This window comes from Lissotriton vulgaris, chromosome 10 (genome assembly GCF_964263255.1).
Source record: "Lissotriton vulgaris chromosome 10, aLisVul1.2, whole genome shotgun sequence".
NCBI lineage: Eukaryota > Metazoa > Chordata > Amphibia > Caudata > Salamandridae > Lissotriton > Lissotriton vulgaris.
Window position 1 is genome coordinate 177,646,628 of NC_141698.1, and position 18,235 is coordinate 177,664,862.

Below are 18,235 nucleotides of genomic sequence, written 5' to 3' on the forward strand. Positions count from 1 at the left end.
ACAGTAGGGCGGATTGCTTATCCAGAATGCCAATAAAGGAAAAAAAAGATGAAGAACAAGACGACACAGAGTGCGTGGTTGCGCACATTGATGCCACAATTATGTGCGAAGGATCAATAACTGACAAGGAGTGGGAGGAGAGTATGGAGAAAGATACTGTCCTGACCAAAGTGAAAGAGTATGTACAAACCAAATGGCCCATATAAGGAACCTACCAAAAGAATTAAAGAATTACCAGCAAGTGAGCAATGAACTAACACTAGAGAATGGCTACTTAAAAAGGGGAGAGGTCTTTGTGCCGCCATTTGAGCTCAGACAGAAGATTATACAGATGGCTCACAGAGGGCATCCAGGCACCACGGCCACAAAAAACGTTCTAAGGATGCACTATTGGTGGCCAGGAGTGGACAGCGAAATTAGGAGTCTTGTAGACAAATGCGAGAAATGCTTAAGGTCAGACAAACATTGGAGAATTGAAAAGAACGAACTGCAAATGGAGGAGATCCCTGATGGGCCCTGGGCCAAAGTGGCAATAGACTTTGCAGGACCCTTCAACATCTTGCCAGATGGGTGCAGGTATCTAATAGTTTTGACGGACTACTATACTAAATGGGTGAGTTACAAGTTTGTGAATGTAGTTACAACGGAAGTGGTCATAAAATTTCTCGAAAAAACCTTTGAAAGTGAAGGACAGCCTAAAGTTATGGTGTCGGACAATGGATCACAACTAATATCACGAGTGATGGTGGAGTTCTTGGAAAAACGTGGAATAATACAGGAGAAAACACCTCTGTACAGTCCAAAGAGCAATGGCCAAGTGGAGAGAATAAACAGATTCTTTAAAGAAGGAATCCAAATGGCAATTGCAAATGATATGGATGTAAAAGAATTTATTAAAGTAAAAATCAATGCGTATAACAATACGCCAAAGGAAGCCACCGGGTATACACCATTTTTCCTGATGAGAGGAAGAGCATGCAACAGTATCATAACACCGAAAATAGGTGGGTGGAAAGGAGCAGCTATTGAAGCAAGACAAGTGTGCGAAAAAGAACTCAAAGTGAGGGAGAACATAGAGAGTAAACAAATGAAAAATAAAACATATTCTGATAAGGTAAACAGAGCTAAAGACAAAATCATAGCACCTGGAGACTGGGTGTTAGTAAAAAAGCCTGGTTTGGTGAGTAAGGGTGAATCTAAGCTCAGTAAACCTATGAAAGTTGGCAGAGCGTCAGGTGGAGCTGTATTCATTGAAGGGGAAGGATGGCGCAATAAAGATGATGTGGTAAAACTCAAACATGGACAAGAAGAAATAATAATGAGGAATGTGGAAGAAGGAGAAGCAAGTCTAAATGAAAGTATCCTGGAATGGGATGACGTGTCTAGTAGCACAGAACCGTTGCATCCCAGTGTCAGCCAAGGATGTTCTTTGGCTTTGGGAGACGGTTCAACTAGTTACTCTGCTGGCAGTGGGAACACTGTTCTGGCTCAGGAAGACTCTATGATAGAAAACAATGTAGAGGGAATTGAATCTACTGTAACAGGCACGAGGGACGCTGAGGTCAATCAAACTGGGGGGCTGTCTTCCAGAATGGGCAGAGTTATCAACTTGCCGACAAGGTTTAAAGACTATGTTATGAAATGAAACTCAGGTTGTGTTTCTGATGGAGGAAGGGAGATGTCATATATGTTATGCTGGTTATGGGGACACAGGGTTATGTTCTCAGTATGTTTTCTATTTCCTTCATGTAGCGTCACACCGCGTCACCATGGAATGTTCACATGTATATAGGTGACGTCACTGTTACTTGGGTGACAGATGACAGCTGACTCCCTTGGTACTGCTTGTCAATCCCGCTCCTGCGGGCCCTTGTTATCATAATAAATAATTAATGACACAACACATCTTCTACTGTCGTGTTGTACGCTACAGTACCCCTGGGTGATTCTGCAGCTGCAGCTCTTTTTTGCATAATTATGGATTTGCCTCACAATTCACCATCTGCTGCCTAATCTGCAGATTTTAACAAAAGAATTTTTTTGCAACTCAAACAGATCAAAAGTTACTAAAAACGTGGTGTTTTGCACCACGTTTGCACCTGTTCGCCCGCAGTGGAAGGCCCGTCGCAAAGATTTAATGGTCATCTTTCAGTTGCTTATTTTTGTATTTGATTGTTAAACTGATGCTAATGGGGTGAAATCTTTGCCCAGACAGTATTACCATGTACAAAAATTACAAAATAAAGAATTAATACTATCAAAAAATGTTCAGCATTATGCCGCATAATTTGCCTTTTCCTGCCGCATAATTTAGTCAACACAGCCACATAATGTGGTGCTATGCTGCCGCACATTTCCAGTGGCCCCAGCCATGACTCACAAGACATGATGTCTCTAGTGGGTCACAAAGCCCCTCCCTTTCCTCAATAATGGTAATAAACAGCATATTAGTCTCAGTGCATCTTAATACATGGTTTCTGCGATCTCATATTTTCACGTACATTTGTTTATTTAAAAAAATATAGTATTTAACCAAAACAAAGATGAAAGGGATTGAGTTAGCGCAGTGAGGAAACATCTAGCAGATTTTACCATATTAGGCTTGTTTAAATATTGTTAGCATCTACGAATGTATATATAGTAAAAGTACAACTGTCCCCGCAGAAACCCATCAAAGCCGGGCCAAACGAACTCCAGCCAGAAGCAGACACAGGCACATGCCGCTCTTGCTGCAGTCGTGTTTTCACTTTTCACCTTCTCACTCTTCCTAGTGGAGTTAGCGGTCACGGCCTTGTTAATCTGTAGCAGCGCGAAAGCACTATCAATGAAGGCCATGGTTTACATGAATTGGGTTGCCCCTCACTCTCCCACCCTCTGCTTTAAAGCTTCCTCTCCCATGTGGCCTACTGGCCAGCCTGAGCTCGCCATCGACGCCAATGGCCCGTCTCCATCACTTCAGGTGAGACGCTAGGTAGGACAGCGCACTGGGGGTGGTGGGATCTGTAATTTCGTGACTTGGGATCAAAAAGTAATTCCTTTTTGTATAGTGCACATCCTGTGTTTCTAAGCTCACATATTCCCAGGTGCTCTCTCAGAAGTCATTAGGGCCTAAGGAATTCCCTTACACAAAAGCGCTGTATCTAACTTGATCTTTAAATGTGTGTAGGACTGGCACTAAATGCTCATGTGTGAGAGCAGGGGTGATCCGCAAAGGTTGGGGTGCAGGTAGCAAGGGGTTGTGGGAACAGCGCAGGGGGGTGAGGATTTGAGATTAGACAGGCCAGAAGGGCGACAAGTAAGGAACAAACGTACCAGGCTTGAGACTTCATACCCCAAGGATTAGTGGTGTCACCCACAACTCTCGGTGAGTGACTGCCATCACAGTCAAGGAGGAGTGAAGATCAGGTCTGAAACTCAGGAATTGATGCAAAGGTCAGCAGCTTAATACTGCATCGAGGCTGGACATTGAGGGCACGTTGACTGGAACACACAGATGAGGGGGGTGAATGACTGACAGGAGTGTGTATCGAAGCCGGAGTTCTTATCTCAGAGGCCGATATAGGACAAATGCTCTGCTTTACGAGGAAAGGCGATGAGGACTAGCTCTGACCCGGGAGAGTAATTGTGACGTCAAAGTCGGTCTGTTCTAAGCGAGTGACGCAAGTGATGATATCAGAGGTTCTTTGTTCTCAGTGTGGAACGTAGTCCCTAGCTGTGGTTCAGCATCATTGTCCAGAGTCACATGGAAGAGGGCGCAGCCTTACAATGTCACAAGGTTCTGGCGTTAATTTCAAGGGGTACGTTGGAATAGCGGCATTTTCCTTATGTTACGTGTGAGGGGCCTCTAGCAGTGGCCGTCCTGTGGGTACAGCATCAGCATATTCTATAGGTGTCTCAAAGATAAGCTTCCAGGAGTCACTGGTGAGAGCCTAGTCCGAAGGGTCGTACAGTTGAGGCTTCAGCCACGAGGCGCCACATGTGTATACCCTGTGTCTGCAAGCCTAAGTCTTCAGTGGTCTGCCATGGGAGAGGTTTCACTTTTCTGACGTCACAAGGTTAGGCCTCAGTTTTCCAGAGTCGTGTGGTGATGCCTCATTGTTCATGATTCAAATGGTGAGCTCTCGGTCTCCAGGGTCACTTGAGCGAGACATTAAACCTGCACAGTAAACTGAACACATATGTGAGGTCTCAAACTCCAGGAGTCACGAGGGAAATACCTCAGTCTCCAGGGGTCACATGAGGGAAGTCTTCAAATCTGGAAATCACGTGCTTAAGGCCAGAGTCACCTGAAGGCTGGCAAGACTGCATTAACTCTTCCATAGTAACAGAACAAAGGCCTCAATTTCAAATGGACACAGGTGAAGCCTCAGTCACAATTGGTCACGAGGTGTGGTCGACACAAGTATCTTGTTCTGGTCTCCAGAATTCAACTGAAGGGCCAAGCATCTGATGCCCTCTGGATCCCTTGTTAGTCACTCTTGTTATTACAGCAAATAAGACTGGAAAATACAGGGTGTATTTATTTACTTTCTCGGTCTGACTCCCGCTAACAAGACAGGGTAAGAAGGCACAGAGAGGCACAGAGAGCAGAGGAGCAACACTTCTAAGCTTTGCCCCATTAATGGGATAGCAAGTGTAAGATAACAATTTTAGAGAGTAAAGATCAGTAAGTCTATTGCAGGGTAGGCACACTATACTGTGTGCGCGCACACACATGGACACTCACACACATTTAGCTACAAGACTGGATTTTTACACCTTCTCCATTTTATCTTAGTCTAATGTGTACACTCTTAGCTTACCCCTGAATTTATGCTTTGTATAATATTTCAATTGTAAAGCACTCTGATACACTAGGTAATGTTCACGCCATAGAAAACTAAATAAAATAAATAGAAACATATATATTCTCTTTTCACATTCTCACCTGATAATAATGCACTGGTTGTGTTTGGCATCCATCATTTTGGTGTAGGCAACATTAGCAATAGCAAAAAGGTGCCTGTAAAAGAAAGAACAGTTTTAAGAGTGCGCATTTCCAGTGAGTTAGGTTTTGTTCCTGAGCTCTTAATTCTATAGGCATAGAAGCCTGTGGCAAAGAATGGTTAAGTTCCTGGTTGCATTTTGGTCTTCGATTTATTGCACTTTAAAATCTTGACTGAAGACGTGGCACTTCCTAGCACCTCGTCCCTGAGAAACCCAAATTATTAATGATGCACGTTCTTGGCTTTCTCCTTATCCTCCTTTTTGTCATCATCTGTGCATTATCGAGGTGTCATCTTTAACTCTATTCTTTTCATAGTCTATCCTCATGGTTGCCAGCACTTGTCATTTCCAACTCTATAATATTCACAAAATCATGTTGCATGTTCTTGGCTCCAAAACTCTCATGTTCACATTTATCTTTTCAAGAGTTACGTGTGCTCTTCTTTGCTCATGGGCCACCCAGCCTACCCTAAACTCCACTCCAATCCATCAGTACGTTATCTTGTTATTTACTCTTCAAAGTTCCTCCCTCTGTGCCTATCTTTCCCCACATACACTCACTGTCTGTATTGAAAAATGCCCACTGTTTTTCTTCTCGTATTTAGTTGCTTGTCATCTCAAATCCTATGTGTCCAGCCTTCGCCGCCACGTGGCTCTATTCTTGCTTAAAATTCTTCTCAACAATTATTGGGGAACTCTGGAATTCCTTTTGTTTGTTCAGCCTAAAATCTTTTTATCTTGTGTCAACCACTAAAAGCATTTCCTCTTCATTACCTCCCAAGGTACATTTCCACCAGTGTTAGTCTTGTGTCGTTTTTAGATTTTGGCAAAACCCTGTCAAACCCCTAGGCTGCAGAAGGCTCTCCCCTGCCAGACCTGCGGCGGTCAACCCACCAAAGTTAGAGGAAAAAGCAGAGTCAGAAGCCTGTAACTGATAAAGCATCCCTTCCGCAGCTGGAAATACAGTGGCTGTGTGCCCCGACGGGTCGCTGGCTTAGGGTTATGTGGATGAAGTGAGCTAAGGCTACACGTTCATAAACCAGGAAAAGTCCTTAACTCTGAGGGCCTGATTCACAAAGGGCCTCCACACTGGTGGCGGAGACCCGGAGTCGTGGTGGAATCTAGTCTACACCCTCGGGGCGGAATCTGCGCAGTGAGTATTCTCATTGCTCAGATTCCACTCCGAGTGCAGAGACCCCCAACGACTGCAACACTGTTCATAGTAACCAGGCGGTACGTGAAATCATAGGTGGATAGGGAACTGATGATGGCCGGAGCAATGAAAAGGCAATGGATTACATATAATGTACATTACACATAATGAAACATTCAATTTTGCATTACACATATATTAACAAATTCAGGCAGGTTAAGTGACTTCACATAATCAAACCTATCACGTGAACAAGGTAGGAGTGGGACCCAGATATCAAGGTTCCAAGGACAGCCATATAAAAACTTGACCACTAAATGTTTTTTTAATGAACTTTCTGAATAAAGTAATGAGATTTTATTAGTCCCAAAAATATATATTTTCTGAAAATTATTTAGAGGCAATTTTGTCTGTATGGTAGCCAGTGCAAGTGATCTAAAGATTTGTATCTGGTATTATATCATACTCTTCCGGTATTAGGTAAATGCTGATGGCAATGTAAAGTGCATTGGATTTGGAGGGAGCACTTCTGGAGGAGGATGACCAGTGGGAAATTCCGCAATTAGATGGCCCCCCACCTAAGCCATGGTCACCTTTAGCAACCCAAATGTTATCACTCACCCTCAGCAATTCTCTGAGGGCTTGCAATGGCCGAACTAAGGGTGACACCCCTTCAAAACCTACTTTCAATAAAACAGGGCAGGAGTCTCATGTGGACTATATCCTTGTTCAGACATCTGACTGGAACAAGGTTTCTCACTTTGCGGTAGTGCAAAGAACTGACAGTGACCACAACACGCTGATTCTTTCGCTGGTCTCGCCGGGTGGACCCACGGGTGACCAGCTGGCAGAGGCATCCTTAGAGCCAAAACTAATCCTAACTAATGATAGGGGCAGAGTGAGGTGGGCTAAGCTCTTGGACAATCCTGCCCACATTTCCGAGCTCTACACACGAATCCTCCCCATATTCGAACATGTCGGGCCCGTATTCTTCAACCCTCCCAAGCAGAACTGTTTCCCAAGCTGGGCACCCTCCATGTGGAATTGGTGGTCACTCTTGCGGAACTTCTAAATCCAATTGTGCGGAAAGGGCCCAGCAGGGGGCAAAGAGCCTCATGGTTCAATTCAACTTGCAGGAAGGCAAAGGCTGACCTCCTCGCTGCACTGAAGCACCCTTGGGACACAGGGCTAATTAAGACTAGGAGGGCGGAATTAAAGCAAGTAATCCACCATGTAAAGGTGGAATGGGACTATTCCAACTGGGAAAACATATTGGCCTCTCTTCAGACTAGAGATGCACGTAAATTCTGGCAGATAGTGAGAACAGGGTCTGCCGAGCGGACTCCAGCTGTGGAGGCCAACATAGCGGCTGCGGTATGGGAGGACCACTTTCGCAGCCTCTATGAAGAGACCATCCCTGCTTCGCCCAAGCCCCACCATGGCCTATCGATTGACTACCTCCCACTCTCTGGCGGGCCAATCCCGAAATCCAAAACGACGGAGGGCACTGAGCCAATGCTATTTTCAATGCGGGAGGTTCTCAATGTAATATCAAAGCTGCCATCAGGTAAAGCCCCCGGGCTAGATAAAATCCCGGGAGATTTATTCAAGCACCAACCCAGGGTTTGGGCCCCCTACCTTTTGGAAGTGTATAATGCAATTCTTGGGGGAATGGCGGTCCCTGGTACTTGGCTGGGAGCAGAGATTGTAACTATCTTCAAGAAGGGCTCTCCTCTGCTCCCAGCCAATTACAGGCCAATCAGCCTCATCGATGTTTCACAAAAAATCTTCGTGAGGCTGATACTTGACCGCCTGCAGGAATGGATGACGGATCATTCAATCCTAAGTACGTTCCAGGCGGGGTTTAGGAGCAAGGTGTCAACTACGGACCAAATTTTTCACTTGGCCCTCCTCTTTTGGAAGACGGTGCGGGTGGAGGGTGGTACGTTGTATCCGTCTTTGGTGACCTCCGAGCAGCCTTCGATTTGGTTCCGCGGAGCAAACTACGGATGGTACTCGCCAATCTGGGTATCCCACCCGCTCTTTTAGATATCATTATTCGTCTACACACACACAACTTTGCACAGGTTAGGTGCGGGAGGATGGGTAGCCTCTTAAAAAGATTTCCCGTTGACAGAGGGGTAAGGCAGGGATGAGTCCTAGCACCGACCCTGTTTTGCCTCTTTGTCAACGGGGTAATCGATTACCTAAATAAGGTCCCCAACACAGATGCACCGATGCAGGGTGCCCGCAATTATGTTTGCCGACGACACCCTGCTGCTGTCGAAATCCCCAATGGGGATTCAGCAGATTCTGGAGGGTTTTGAGGCATTTTGTGGAGAGCATGGTCTCGAAATAAATGCGCTCAAGACCAAGTACATGATTTTTAATCCTCCCAAAAAAACACGCCCCAACCCCTCTATAGGCCTGAACAGGTTAGAAAGAGTCTTTACGTTTGAGTATCTGGGTGTGACCATGAATGATAAGTTGGAATGGGGCAACCATCAAGTTAAGTCCCAGCTTAGATTAGCTCAAATAGCAGGGGGAATAATCAGGTTAGTCAACTCTAATAAATCATCTGGTAGACCAATAGGCCCCCTGCTGGAGATCTACAGACTCCAGGCCAGAGGTGCGATTCTTTATGGCAATGAACTCTGGGGTCATGTGTGCAAAAAAGAGCTAGTCATAGTCGAAAACAAATTTATTAGACAACTCTTAAAGCTACCAGCTAGCACCCCCCTCTTGCCCCTTAGGATGGATCTGGGTCTGAAACCTCTGGATGAAGTATTGGGTGTAAAGCCCTTGACTTTCTGGAGAAGATTATGGTCCACTCCAGAGTTAGCCAACTATAGGCAGGAACTGCAGGAAATTCTTGCTCTTCCTACCATAGAGAACATTCCATGGTTTAAATACCTAAAAACCGAGTTTGCCAGGCTGGGTCTTCCGACTCTTTGGAGTGACCCTGAAGTGGCTTGTCAGGGATTGTCCCGCAAACATCTGGTGGCAACTTTCCATGCATGTAACCTTGCATCCCACACACAGGGTACACGCCCAGACTCCCTAGCTAACACTTTTTTAAGGGTCAAGGAATTCTACAAGTTTGAGACAGTTCTTGATGACATTTTCCCGAATCTGGCTAGGAAATTATATCTGCAATGGCGGTATGGCACTCTTCCGCTAAGAGCATTTACCAGCAAATGGAAGCAGCACTCCCTGGAAAACTGCCCTGGCTGCAACTGTAGCCTTGAAGATGAATTGCACTTAGTTTTCTTTTGTCCTGCCTACACTGCGGCTAGAAGGTTTTGGATAATTCCACTCTGTAAAAATCTAGGGTTTGCTAAATGCTCTGAGGCCTTTAGAATTATTAAGACTTACCTCTCAAGCGTAACTGTTTTTGCAATGGCCAAATTTCTTGAAGCAGCATGGCACAAGAGATTGCGTTTTAATTCCCAGGGTACTCTATCTTCGGTTTAGACCATGCACTAGCTAATGTACACATTTTTATACACCAGGTCATAAGCAAAATTTTAGCTCTATTGTCAAATTGCTCATATTTTAATTGTAACATGACGGACTGTTCTTAAATAATTAAGTTGTTACATTTCTTACGTATGTTTTTACAGTATAGATTGTTGTGTAATGGGGTATCTTCTTTTTTTGTACTAGTGTGCTATTCCGCCTTTGATGTAACACCGATCTCTGACCTTTGTTTGTACAAATGTTATGTTTTATCTTTTATGGCAAAATTGCCGAAATAAAGATTAACGAACGAACGAGCATTGCTTATGCTTCACCAACAAAACAGTTTTGATACCTGGTTCCTTCTAAATTAGGTCAATAAAATATAGATTTATATTGCACTGTTGGTCAAATGGTCAGTTGAATTTCACTGTTTTCCCATTGTAATCTCATTCATGCATGTGTCTCTGGTATCATTATCCCACCTGTTCAACGAAACCAGTGCAGTAGAGCAGTGTGGCTTTAACACCACTAAAGGGACCAGGCACCAAAAATAACTAATCTAGTTTACCAAAATTGCCATAAGGTAATACTATTTATGTGAAAATAAAAAGGAGTCTACCCGAAGTTGGGTTACCCTTTCTTCAAAGTTTTGTTGCAGCCTCACACTCACCACATGGAAAGGGCCATTCTTACAGATACAAGTCAGTGGGAAGTAAAGATATCTCAGTGATGAACCCATCCACATCTCCTTGGCTGGAGCGCTTTAAGGTTGACCAGCAAGGCAATGAACCCTCTTAAAAATGTTGCTCCTAATATTCTCCCTTAAACATGGGCAAGAGACACACAGAGAACGTGCAGGAGCTGTAGCCTACAATACTTACGGTGGCTTTTCCCCTAAGGCCCTTCCTTCATACTGCAGCACTTGCTCGGTTCCATAAATGTTGTACATTGTATACGGGTTCACTGACACCAGGATACTTCCAATGTACGTCTGAAACACAATGAAAAACCTGTTGTAAAATCATTGTTTAACTCCCACAACGGGTACATGCCTAGAGATTCTTGGACATAGGGCTATTTTATCTTGTGTTTACAGATTCTGCATGTTGTTTACTGTTGCAGATACATGCTACATGTATTTTTCATCAAGTAATACAAGTGCACCCTCTCTTAACAGGAGTGGGTAGGAAGAGCAGCTACGGCTCTTGAGAAAAGTTACGTCTTAGCATTTTCTCAGAAATGTTTAATGCTATCAAAGATGAGGGAGGAGAAAAGGAGATGAGAAACACAAGAAAAAACACTAATTGAATGTTTAGGAGCCAAGTGATCATTTTGCAACCTATGATCATCATGGATCCGAGTCACAAAACATATCTACAGTTTACTCTTATAAATATAAGCCCTCATCTAGACAACTTTTTTTGTAACTCACAGTGAATTCGAAGAATATTGCTGATAAACTGCACCTTCCAGAACTCATGTGTAGATAGTTAGACAAGCACACGTGACAGGTGTACACTTCGCTGTGTGTTAACACAGTGCCAAAGGGCTTTTACACTTTAAAACGTTTTCCCCTCAAAAGAAAACATTTTTTGAGCTGTAAAAAAACTTTAATTTTCTTGGGGTAGCCCGGCGGTGCGCCCCTGCCCTGAATTGCCAGTAAATGCCCCCTGTGGACAGAACAGATTTGCCAACCCACAAAATATTTTTGTTACATGACATTTAAGAAAATCTATTTAAATGGTGTATATTTATGTTTTGTGAGTAATACAATTATATTGACACTTATAAATGACGTTATTTGAAGGCCCATGTTGAGTTTAGGTGTGCAAATACATATGTGAATTGTGCCCTGCAATTTAAAAAGAGTAAATGCCAAGCACACATTTATGTAGGGCGCAAAGAAGGTTCAAATCCATCCCTTCCAAGTAAGCGATAATGTGTCCACACAGGGGAAATGTAAAAATGATAACGAGGAAAGGATACAAAGATACAATTGTGCATTTCTGTGGGCCAGTATGAGATGGCACACTGTTGTATTTAATGACGCCATCCACACCACAGGCACTGTCTTGGAGCTAGAGAGAATCGGATGCTCGGGTATTTCCTCAGACAATTTCCTTAGACTCCAAAGACAAGCTTCTTGCCGAGTACTGGTGGCAGTTCATGTCCTCTGCACTGTGCACACACAAACTTGGCTCTTGCCTCCCATCTCAGCCACTGCAACATTTTAACCCTTTCGCTGCTGATGACGAGCTCAGCTCGTCATCACCCACGGGTGTCGTGTGCTGATGACGAGCTGAGCTCGTCATATCTGCACCAGAATTGCAATTTGCAGCACAGCGCAAAAATCCCCACAGCAGCCATGTGGTTAATGCAACTGCATGCTGTAGAAGTGATCAACAGTTTCTTCTACTCAAGTTTGAAATTTGATTCCTGAAGAGACCTTTTATATGGTAGCGCAAGCCCTGGTTTGTCAATAGTTAACTCTGGCAATGTACTACTTGCTAGGGGTTTTGAATAACCATGGTCAAAGCCAGTAGGTCTGTCTTGCACTGAGAGTTCTGTCTAAAGTTTTTTTAAGAAAAGCCTGCTGTGGTTAAAAAAAAATAGAGTGCATTCGAGAAAAAAGAATTTAATATGTGATGAATCAGAGTACTTTTGAGAAGTAAAATAGTATCTCATGCACTGAGGTGAAAGCACTCCATAAGAATTGGAATTATGCATCAAACAGCCAACATAAAGATAACATATACATACATAAATGAGCTCCCGATCGAATCTCTTCTTGAGGTTATCTAGTACAGCTGACTCTTGGAGATCTCTGGAAAAAACAGTGACAAAAAAGTTATTAACTAAATGAGTGATAGGGTAGGAGTGCTTTTTATTGGCAAAGTACATTGATTGCCTAAATGAGAACCAATGGCAGCAGGAATGAGGAGCAAGGCACAATTAAAAGGCAAGAGGCTGGTATATTGGTGCAATTTCATTCTTGTTAACTTACTATAAGACATAACAAAAAACGCACATTATATATGTAGCACCAGCACCAAATTGCAGGCCCACAAGAAAATACTGCAACACATGAGAGCAATAACCAATTCCGACCAAACCCACCCGGTCGCAAGACACTTTAAGGAAAGGCATGAAAACAACTTAGAACACCTCAAATACTTTCTGATTGACTGTATACCAGTATTAAGAAGAGGAGGCAACAGGGAGGTAAAACTCTGACGTCTAGAAACCAAATATGTTCTGGAACTAGACACTAAGACCCCCAATTCTAGTGAGGATTTTTTCACATGTTTATAAATTGGTCCATCCAGAAAGAAACATGATAAAAATCCCAATCATGAGAAAAAAATCCTTGTATAAACTATCCCCAATAATATCTGAGACATGCTGCTCTCAGCATTATGCAGTGAAGTATAGACATTAGTAATGATTTTAATTATTTTGCACAATTTGCACACTTTTGAACTAGATGTTCATAAGGTTTTCACAATATGAACATTGGAATCACTTAGCACTTTAATGGACAGGGTAAGATGCAATTGAGGCCCACAGGGGCAGGTAATATATTCATAAATCGTATTGTGTTATAAACAATCAATGGATCCACAAATATCATGTACAAAATATCTTATTTGAGGTACATTTAAAGTAACCAAGGTAAATCGTTAGATGTGGATCAATAATGTATTATACAGATAACAGTAAGCCATATCAAACGTAAAATCTTGATATATTGATGTCAGATCTCATTATCCAATATGAATGTTTTTAACAATTCTAGATAATTAAACAATTGTATGTATTTTACCTGAATTTGTGCATTTTAAATATTTGAATACTTATTTAAATATTTATTCTAATGAGATGATTTTACATAATGACTTATTTATTTATGCATTTCTGTTGTGCACACAGATAAACGATTAATGTATGAATTGCTTCTCTGTCTAAGGTGAAGTAGTAATCACGAATAGGCACCTAGCACTTTAAATGAAAAGGTTACTCCGAGAGTGTGTCATGTGATCAAGGCCATTGTAGGCCGAAATGTGTCATGGCGGTCGTGGTGGGTTGAAGGCTTTCAATAAAGAAATAAAGACACTGACTGAGCACTGAAGTTGGGTTCGCTCTCAGTTCTTTCCCGTCGTATTCAGGTTTCAGGGATGTTATAGTTAGTTGGACATTTCCCTCGTACAAAACCAGAGAAAGTCTGCCATTATAGTTAGTTAGCTAACTATAACTTGCATCCCTGCAATGCACTGCTCATGACGTCACATATCACATCACTCATTACATGGTCAGTGACATCACTGATGACATCTCAAATGACATCACTGATGATATCATCCACTTAATATCTGATGTACCTCCTCACACCCTAATATAACCTTCCATACACCTACTCTAAAATACAAACTACCATTTTCGAAACCATACCCACTCACTGATTCAAAGGTCTACACACACATCCATTCACTCATACAGTCACTCATACATGCAGTCACTCATCAATATAGCCACTGATATCTGCACTAATAAACCTATACAGATACTCACACACCGCCACTCAACAATACAGTTACTCACACACCTAGTCAGTCACCAAAAGAATCAATCACACTGCCATTTACTCATTATACAGTTAAACACACACCACCAATCATTAACCCATATAGACACTCATGTAGCTACTCACACCCATTTTGTCACTTACACACCAACTAACAGACCGGTACAGACATTTAAACAGATTAGTCACTCACCCATGCATTCAATAAGACAGGTTTAATCACTCACTTAAACAGTCAGTCACACACCTACTAAATCAGCCATTCAGTCACTCATACACCCACTCATTCTTCAATACACCTTGCCATGTATATATATATATATATATCAAAGTCCTGAGAATGCCCAGCCGGGTCACAGGAAAGAAAAAGCACTTGCAAGCACGGCACAGCTCTATATATATATACATGTATATATCGGTCGCCAGTAGGTATATATAGTTAGGATTTTTTTCCTATGGGATTTCTGAATATTCTATGTGAAATAACTTTGGCGTTTGTGGACGGAATTGGCTGAAATTTTCAGGAAAATGGCACATTTTGTTTCTGAGCGTTCTCTGAAAGTTTGGGGGGGTTTCATCAAGCGGGGGCCGAGAAAAAACGTGTTTTTAACATTGAGTTTTCCATAGGGCGGTTGGACTCACTTTTAGCTCGAACGGCTGAATGGATTTACACAAAACTTGGCAAAATTGTAGATATGGTTTGCCCGATGTGCCTTTGCTATGTCTCAATATATGTGCTCCAGTGGATTTTGAGAAATTAACGTTTTAAAAAACAGATATATCTGTGACAGCGCTCCGGTTAGCGCCCCGGTTCGCGTACCTGACGGGTAACGGAACTTCGCGAAGTGAAGCTGATTGGCTCTCCGGTGTCTGTCTACATTCTAAACAGTCCGGACCGGCCGCCATCTTGTCTCTCGGTAGGATCGAGAGACAAGAGGAGGAGAAAAACGAAGGGGGAATTTAATGAAAGGGGGCAAGGTAGACCCCTCTTGACCCCCTAGGAATGATGTTGGGGTTATTAAAGGGTCCAGTGGGGCAAATAAAAAAAATCGATCTTTCACGGTAGAAGCGCTTCCCGGTACGCGAACCGGGTCGCTCACCGGTAGCGTAACGGGAGTTCGCCATTTTGTGTTTCGGTGGAATTTAATCACAAGATGGAGGAAAAACAATGTGGGAAATGGGTATAAGGGGGCACGGGAGACGTATCCTGACCCCCTAGGTTTTCTGAGGGTGGCTGAGGAGGCTCATATATGTTGGAATAAAAAATTTTTTTTAATTTTTCGCGCGGTTAGCTGCCGGTACGTGAACCGGGTAGCGAACCGGGAAGCGAACATAAGTGAAAATTAGTGAAAAAAGGTACATTCGAAATTTGGAAAGAATAATTATAGTTAAGGTAGCTCTGAAAAGAGCTTTTGTGTTCTGTGTAAGTTCTAGGTACTTATAAGTAGGTACCAATACACAGTCTTTAATTTTGTATGAAAACTCTGTTTCCCTCATCTGAGAAGTGCACACCATCTCCTCTGTAGATATCTTGCATGTAGTAACGCAAGTTATTGTTGTAGATGGCGCCCATTCCATGGTCTCTCATATAAGCTGAAACAGACCTATTTACATGCTTCCTCGCTTTCTCAATGTGTGGACATAATTGATTGGACCACCTCCATTTTTGTCTTTGGCATATATTGGAATATACCAAGGCAGTTTGAGGAAAAAGTGCCATTAATTGCTCAAAGGTGTCCTTTAAGAGCATTTCCAGACCTACCCCAATCAAAGTGCCCAAATCATTTCCTCCACAGTGCACTATTATGAGGTCAGGGTTTGGCAAATGCAAAAAGGTTTTCACCAATGGTATCAATTGGTGACATCTCAATCCTCTTTGCCCAATCCATTTGATATCCACATTTTGTAAATTGAGGTTGTGTAAATTTCTGTTATCAGCATACCTGTGAGCCCAGTGGATGTAGCTATGTCCAAGAATCCAGACAGAAAACATGGTGAGAGGAGGTTCTGCTGCAGTCAGATGAAGTGTGGGAATGAAATGGCAGTTGAAACAGTAGGAGTTTGTAAAGAAAAAAAACTGTGGAGTTTCAGTGCTAATGGTTCATTGGCAGTGATTGGTGGATTTCCATTGCTGAAAACAGAAAGTTAGGGTGCATGGATGTGTTCTTTGAAAGATGTAATTTGAATGGTTAAGAAAAAATGATTTTAAGGAAGATTGCAGTGGATTAGCAGGTGTACTGAGAGTTCAGAGTTCATTTGAAACATTGTTGTGTGAACTTGTAAACATGAGAGGTCTGTCAGGAGGTAGTTGCTATGGAAAAAGGGCAGAAAGGGCAGAGGGGGGAAGGGTGTTGATTTGAAAAAAGTGAGGGAAGAGTTTTGATTGGGTGACAGGAGAGATATGTGTGATGGATATCAGCATTTCTGTGCCTTTCTTGGTTGCAGCTCTGCTAAAGAAAAATTGGTGTGTTTCTGAGACTGTTTTGAAATTCAAAAAGCATTTGCTAAGGTGAGATATGGTTCCTTTATTTTAGAAAGAGACTAGTATGCTTTTTGGAGAAAATAAGGAAGCCAGCTGTGCATTTAAAATGATGTTTTGTGTCAAGTGTTTGCATTATGTTTTCCAATAAAGCTTTTGCATTCTTTTACAAATTGTAATTGTAGATAATGTGAAGTATTAGTACTGACAAGGTGTGCTTCTACATAGGAGCTGTGCTGTGTTTTCAAATTATGATCAGAAAATCGTTTTTAAGGAAAAGGAATGCTTTTTAAATTTATAAGAATTTATTTACTTGCGATGTGACTCCTGCAATGCGTCGCTTTTGTTGAATAGATACATGATACATCTGTGCTGTTTTTACCCCATGGTGCTCTACATTATAAATGTTAAAAGCGATGCATAAGTGGTGCAAGGGCCTTGTAAATACACCCCTGTGTGTGCTTGGCCATTTTAAGTCACTTACCCCTGGTGCAAGGGCCTTCTAAATACCAACTTGGTCTATTTAATAACATGTCCCTGTAAACTAAATTACGTGGGGATGACCACCAGAAAGGTAAAGTTCAGAATTTCTGAACATAAAAGTTCTATCCGGTGCTGTAAACAAGCTACCAAACTGACAATCCATTTTCTGCAGGTGGGTCATCAGCCCACCGACATCATGTGGACAGTTTTGGACCAACCATGGATTCCACCGTCAGTTACTGATACGGCGAAATTTCTGTTTAAATGTGAACAAAAGTGGGTCTATCGCCTTCGTAGTGATGAACGTGGGCTGAATGATGCCATCCCGTGGATGTCCCTTTAGGCAGAAGGGGTGTCTTCGTAATGGACCTTAATTCCCTTGATAGTACACAGCCCTTGGGAATGACACACCGGCACTTTTGTGAATACAGAAGATGACATCTTTGTTGGGGTAACAACATTACCCACATAGTACGTAGGAGTGGCTGTAATATAAAGCGATGGCACCATGAAATTCTGTTAGGTTCTGGTGCACAGGATCAGTTTGGTTTTCTGTTGGTAATTTTCTGGGTAATTTTCTGCCTAATTGTCCAAGTAGTGAGATGATCATGCTGCTTTCTCACTACTTGATTATGGATTCCTCTGAATCTGATAGAAGGATACATCTTCTCCATAATGCAAATAGTTTTGCATTGTCAATGCTTAATTCCGCATTTTCACCGAACTATCATTAATATGATTTTGCAATCGTATAAACTGTTGTTCACGCAGCGCACTCATTATGAAAACGCGTTCCCTGTTATTGACTGTAGATACAAGATAATTAGCGAACAAAATCACGCTAATTTGGCGGGGCGTCTCGGCATACTCTGTCACGGGACAGAGAGTATTCGGGAACTACATTTCCCAACAGCAAGAGCGCATGAAGCAGCGAGTAGGCGCATGATGTCATCACGCGCAGGGGGCGTCGGACATTGGCGCGCTTTGAATGCGGAAGCGAGAAAGGTTTATCTGCCTCGCCGGTGCACCGAGTCGGTTCCTCCCTACGATAGAGCTTAGAGGGACGACCGGTGCACCGACGGAGAGGTAA

At 42.7% G+C, this 18,235-nt stretch overlaps 1 protein-coding gene across 1 annotated transcript in view; it reads right to left on the bottom strand.

Annotated features, from left to right (window-relative positions):
* Positions 1-18,235, bottom strand: part of MYO15A (myosin XVA) — a 1,716,372-nt gene that overhangs the window by 1,570,437 nt on the left and 127,700 nt on the right. The window contains exons 5-7 of the mRNA XM_086939741.1: positions 12,362-12,425; positions 10,483-10,592; positions 4,928-5,002 (exon numbers count right to left, since the gene is read on the bottom strand). Coding sequence (XP_086795867.1) covers positions 4,928-5,002; positions 10,483-10,592; positions 12,362-12,425 — 249 coding nt within the window. The remainder of the gene's footprint in view (positions 1-4,927; positions 5,003-10,482; positions 10,593-12,361; positions 12,426-18,235) is intronic.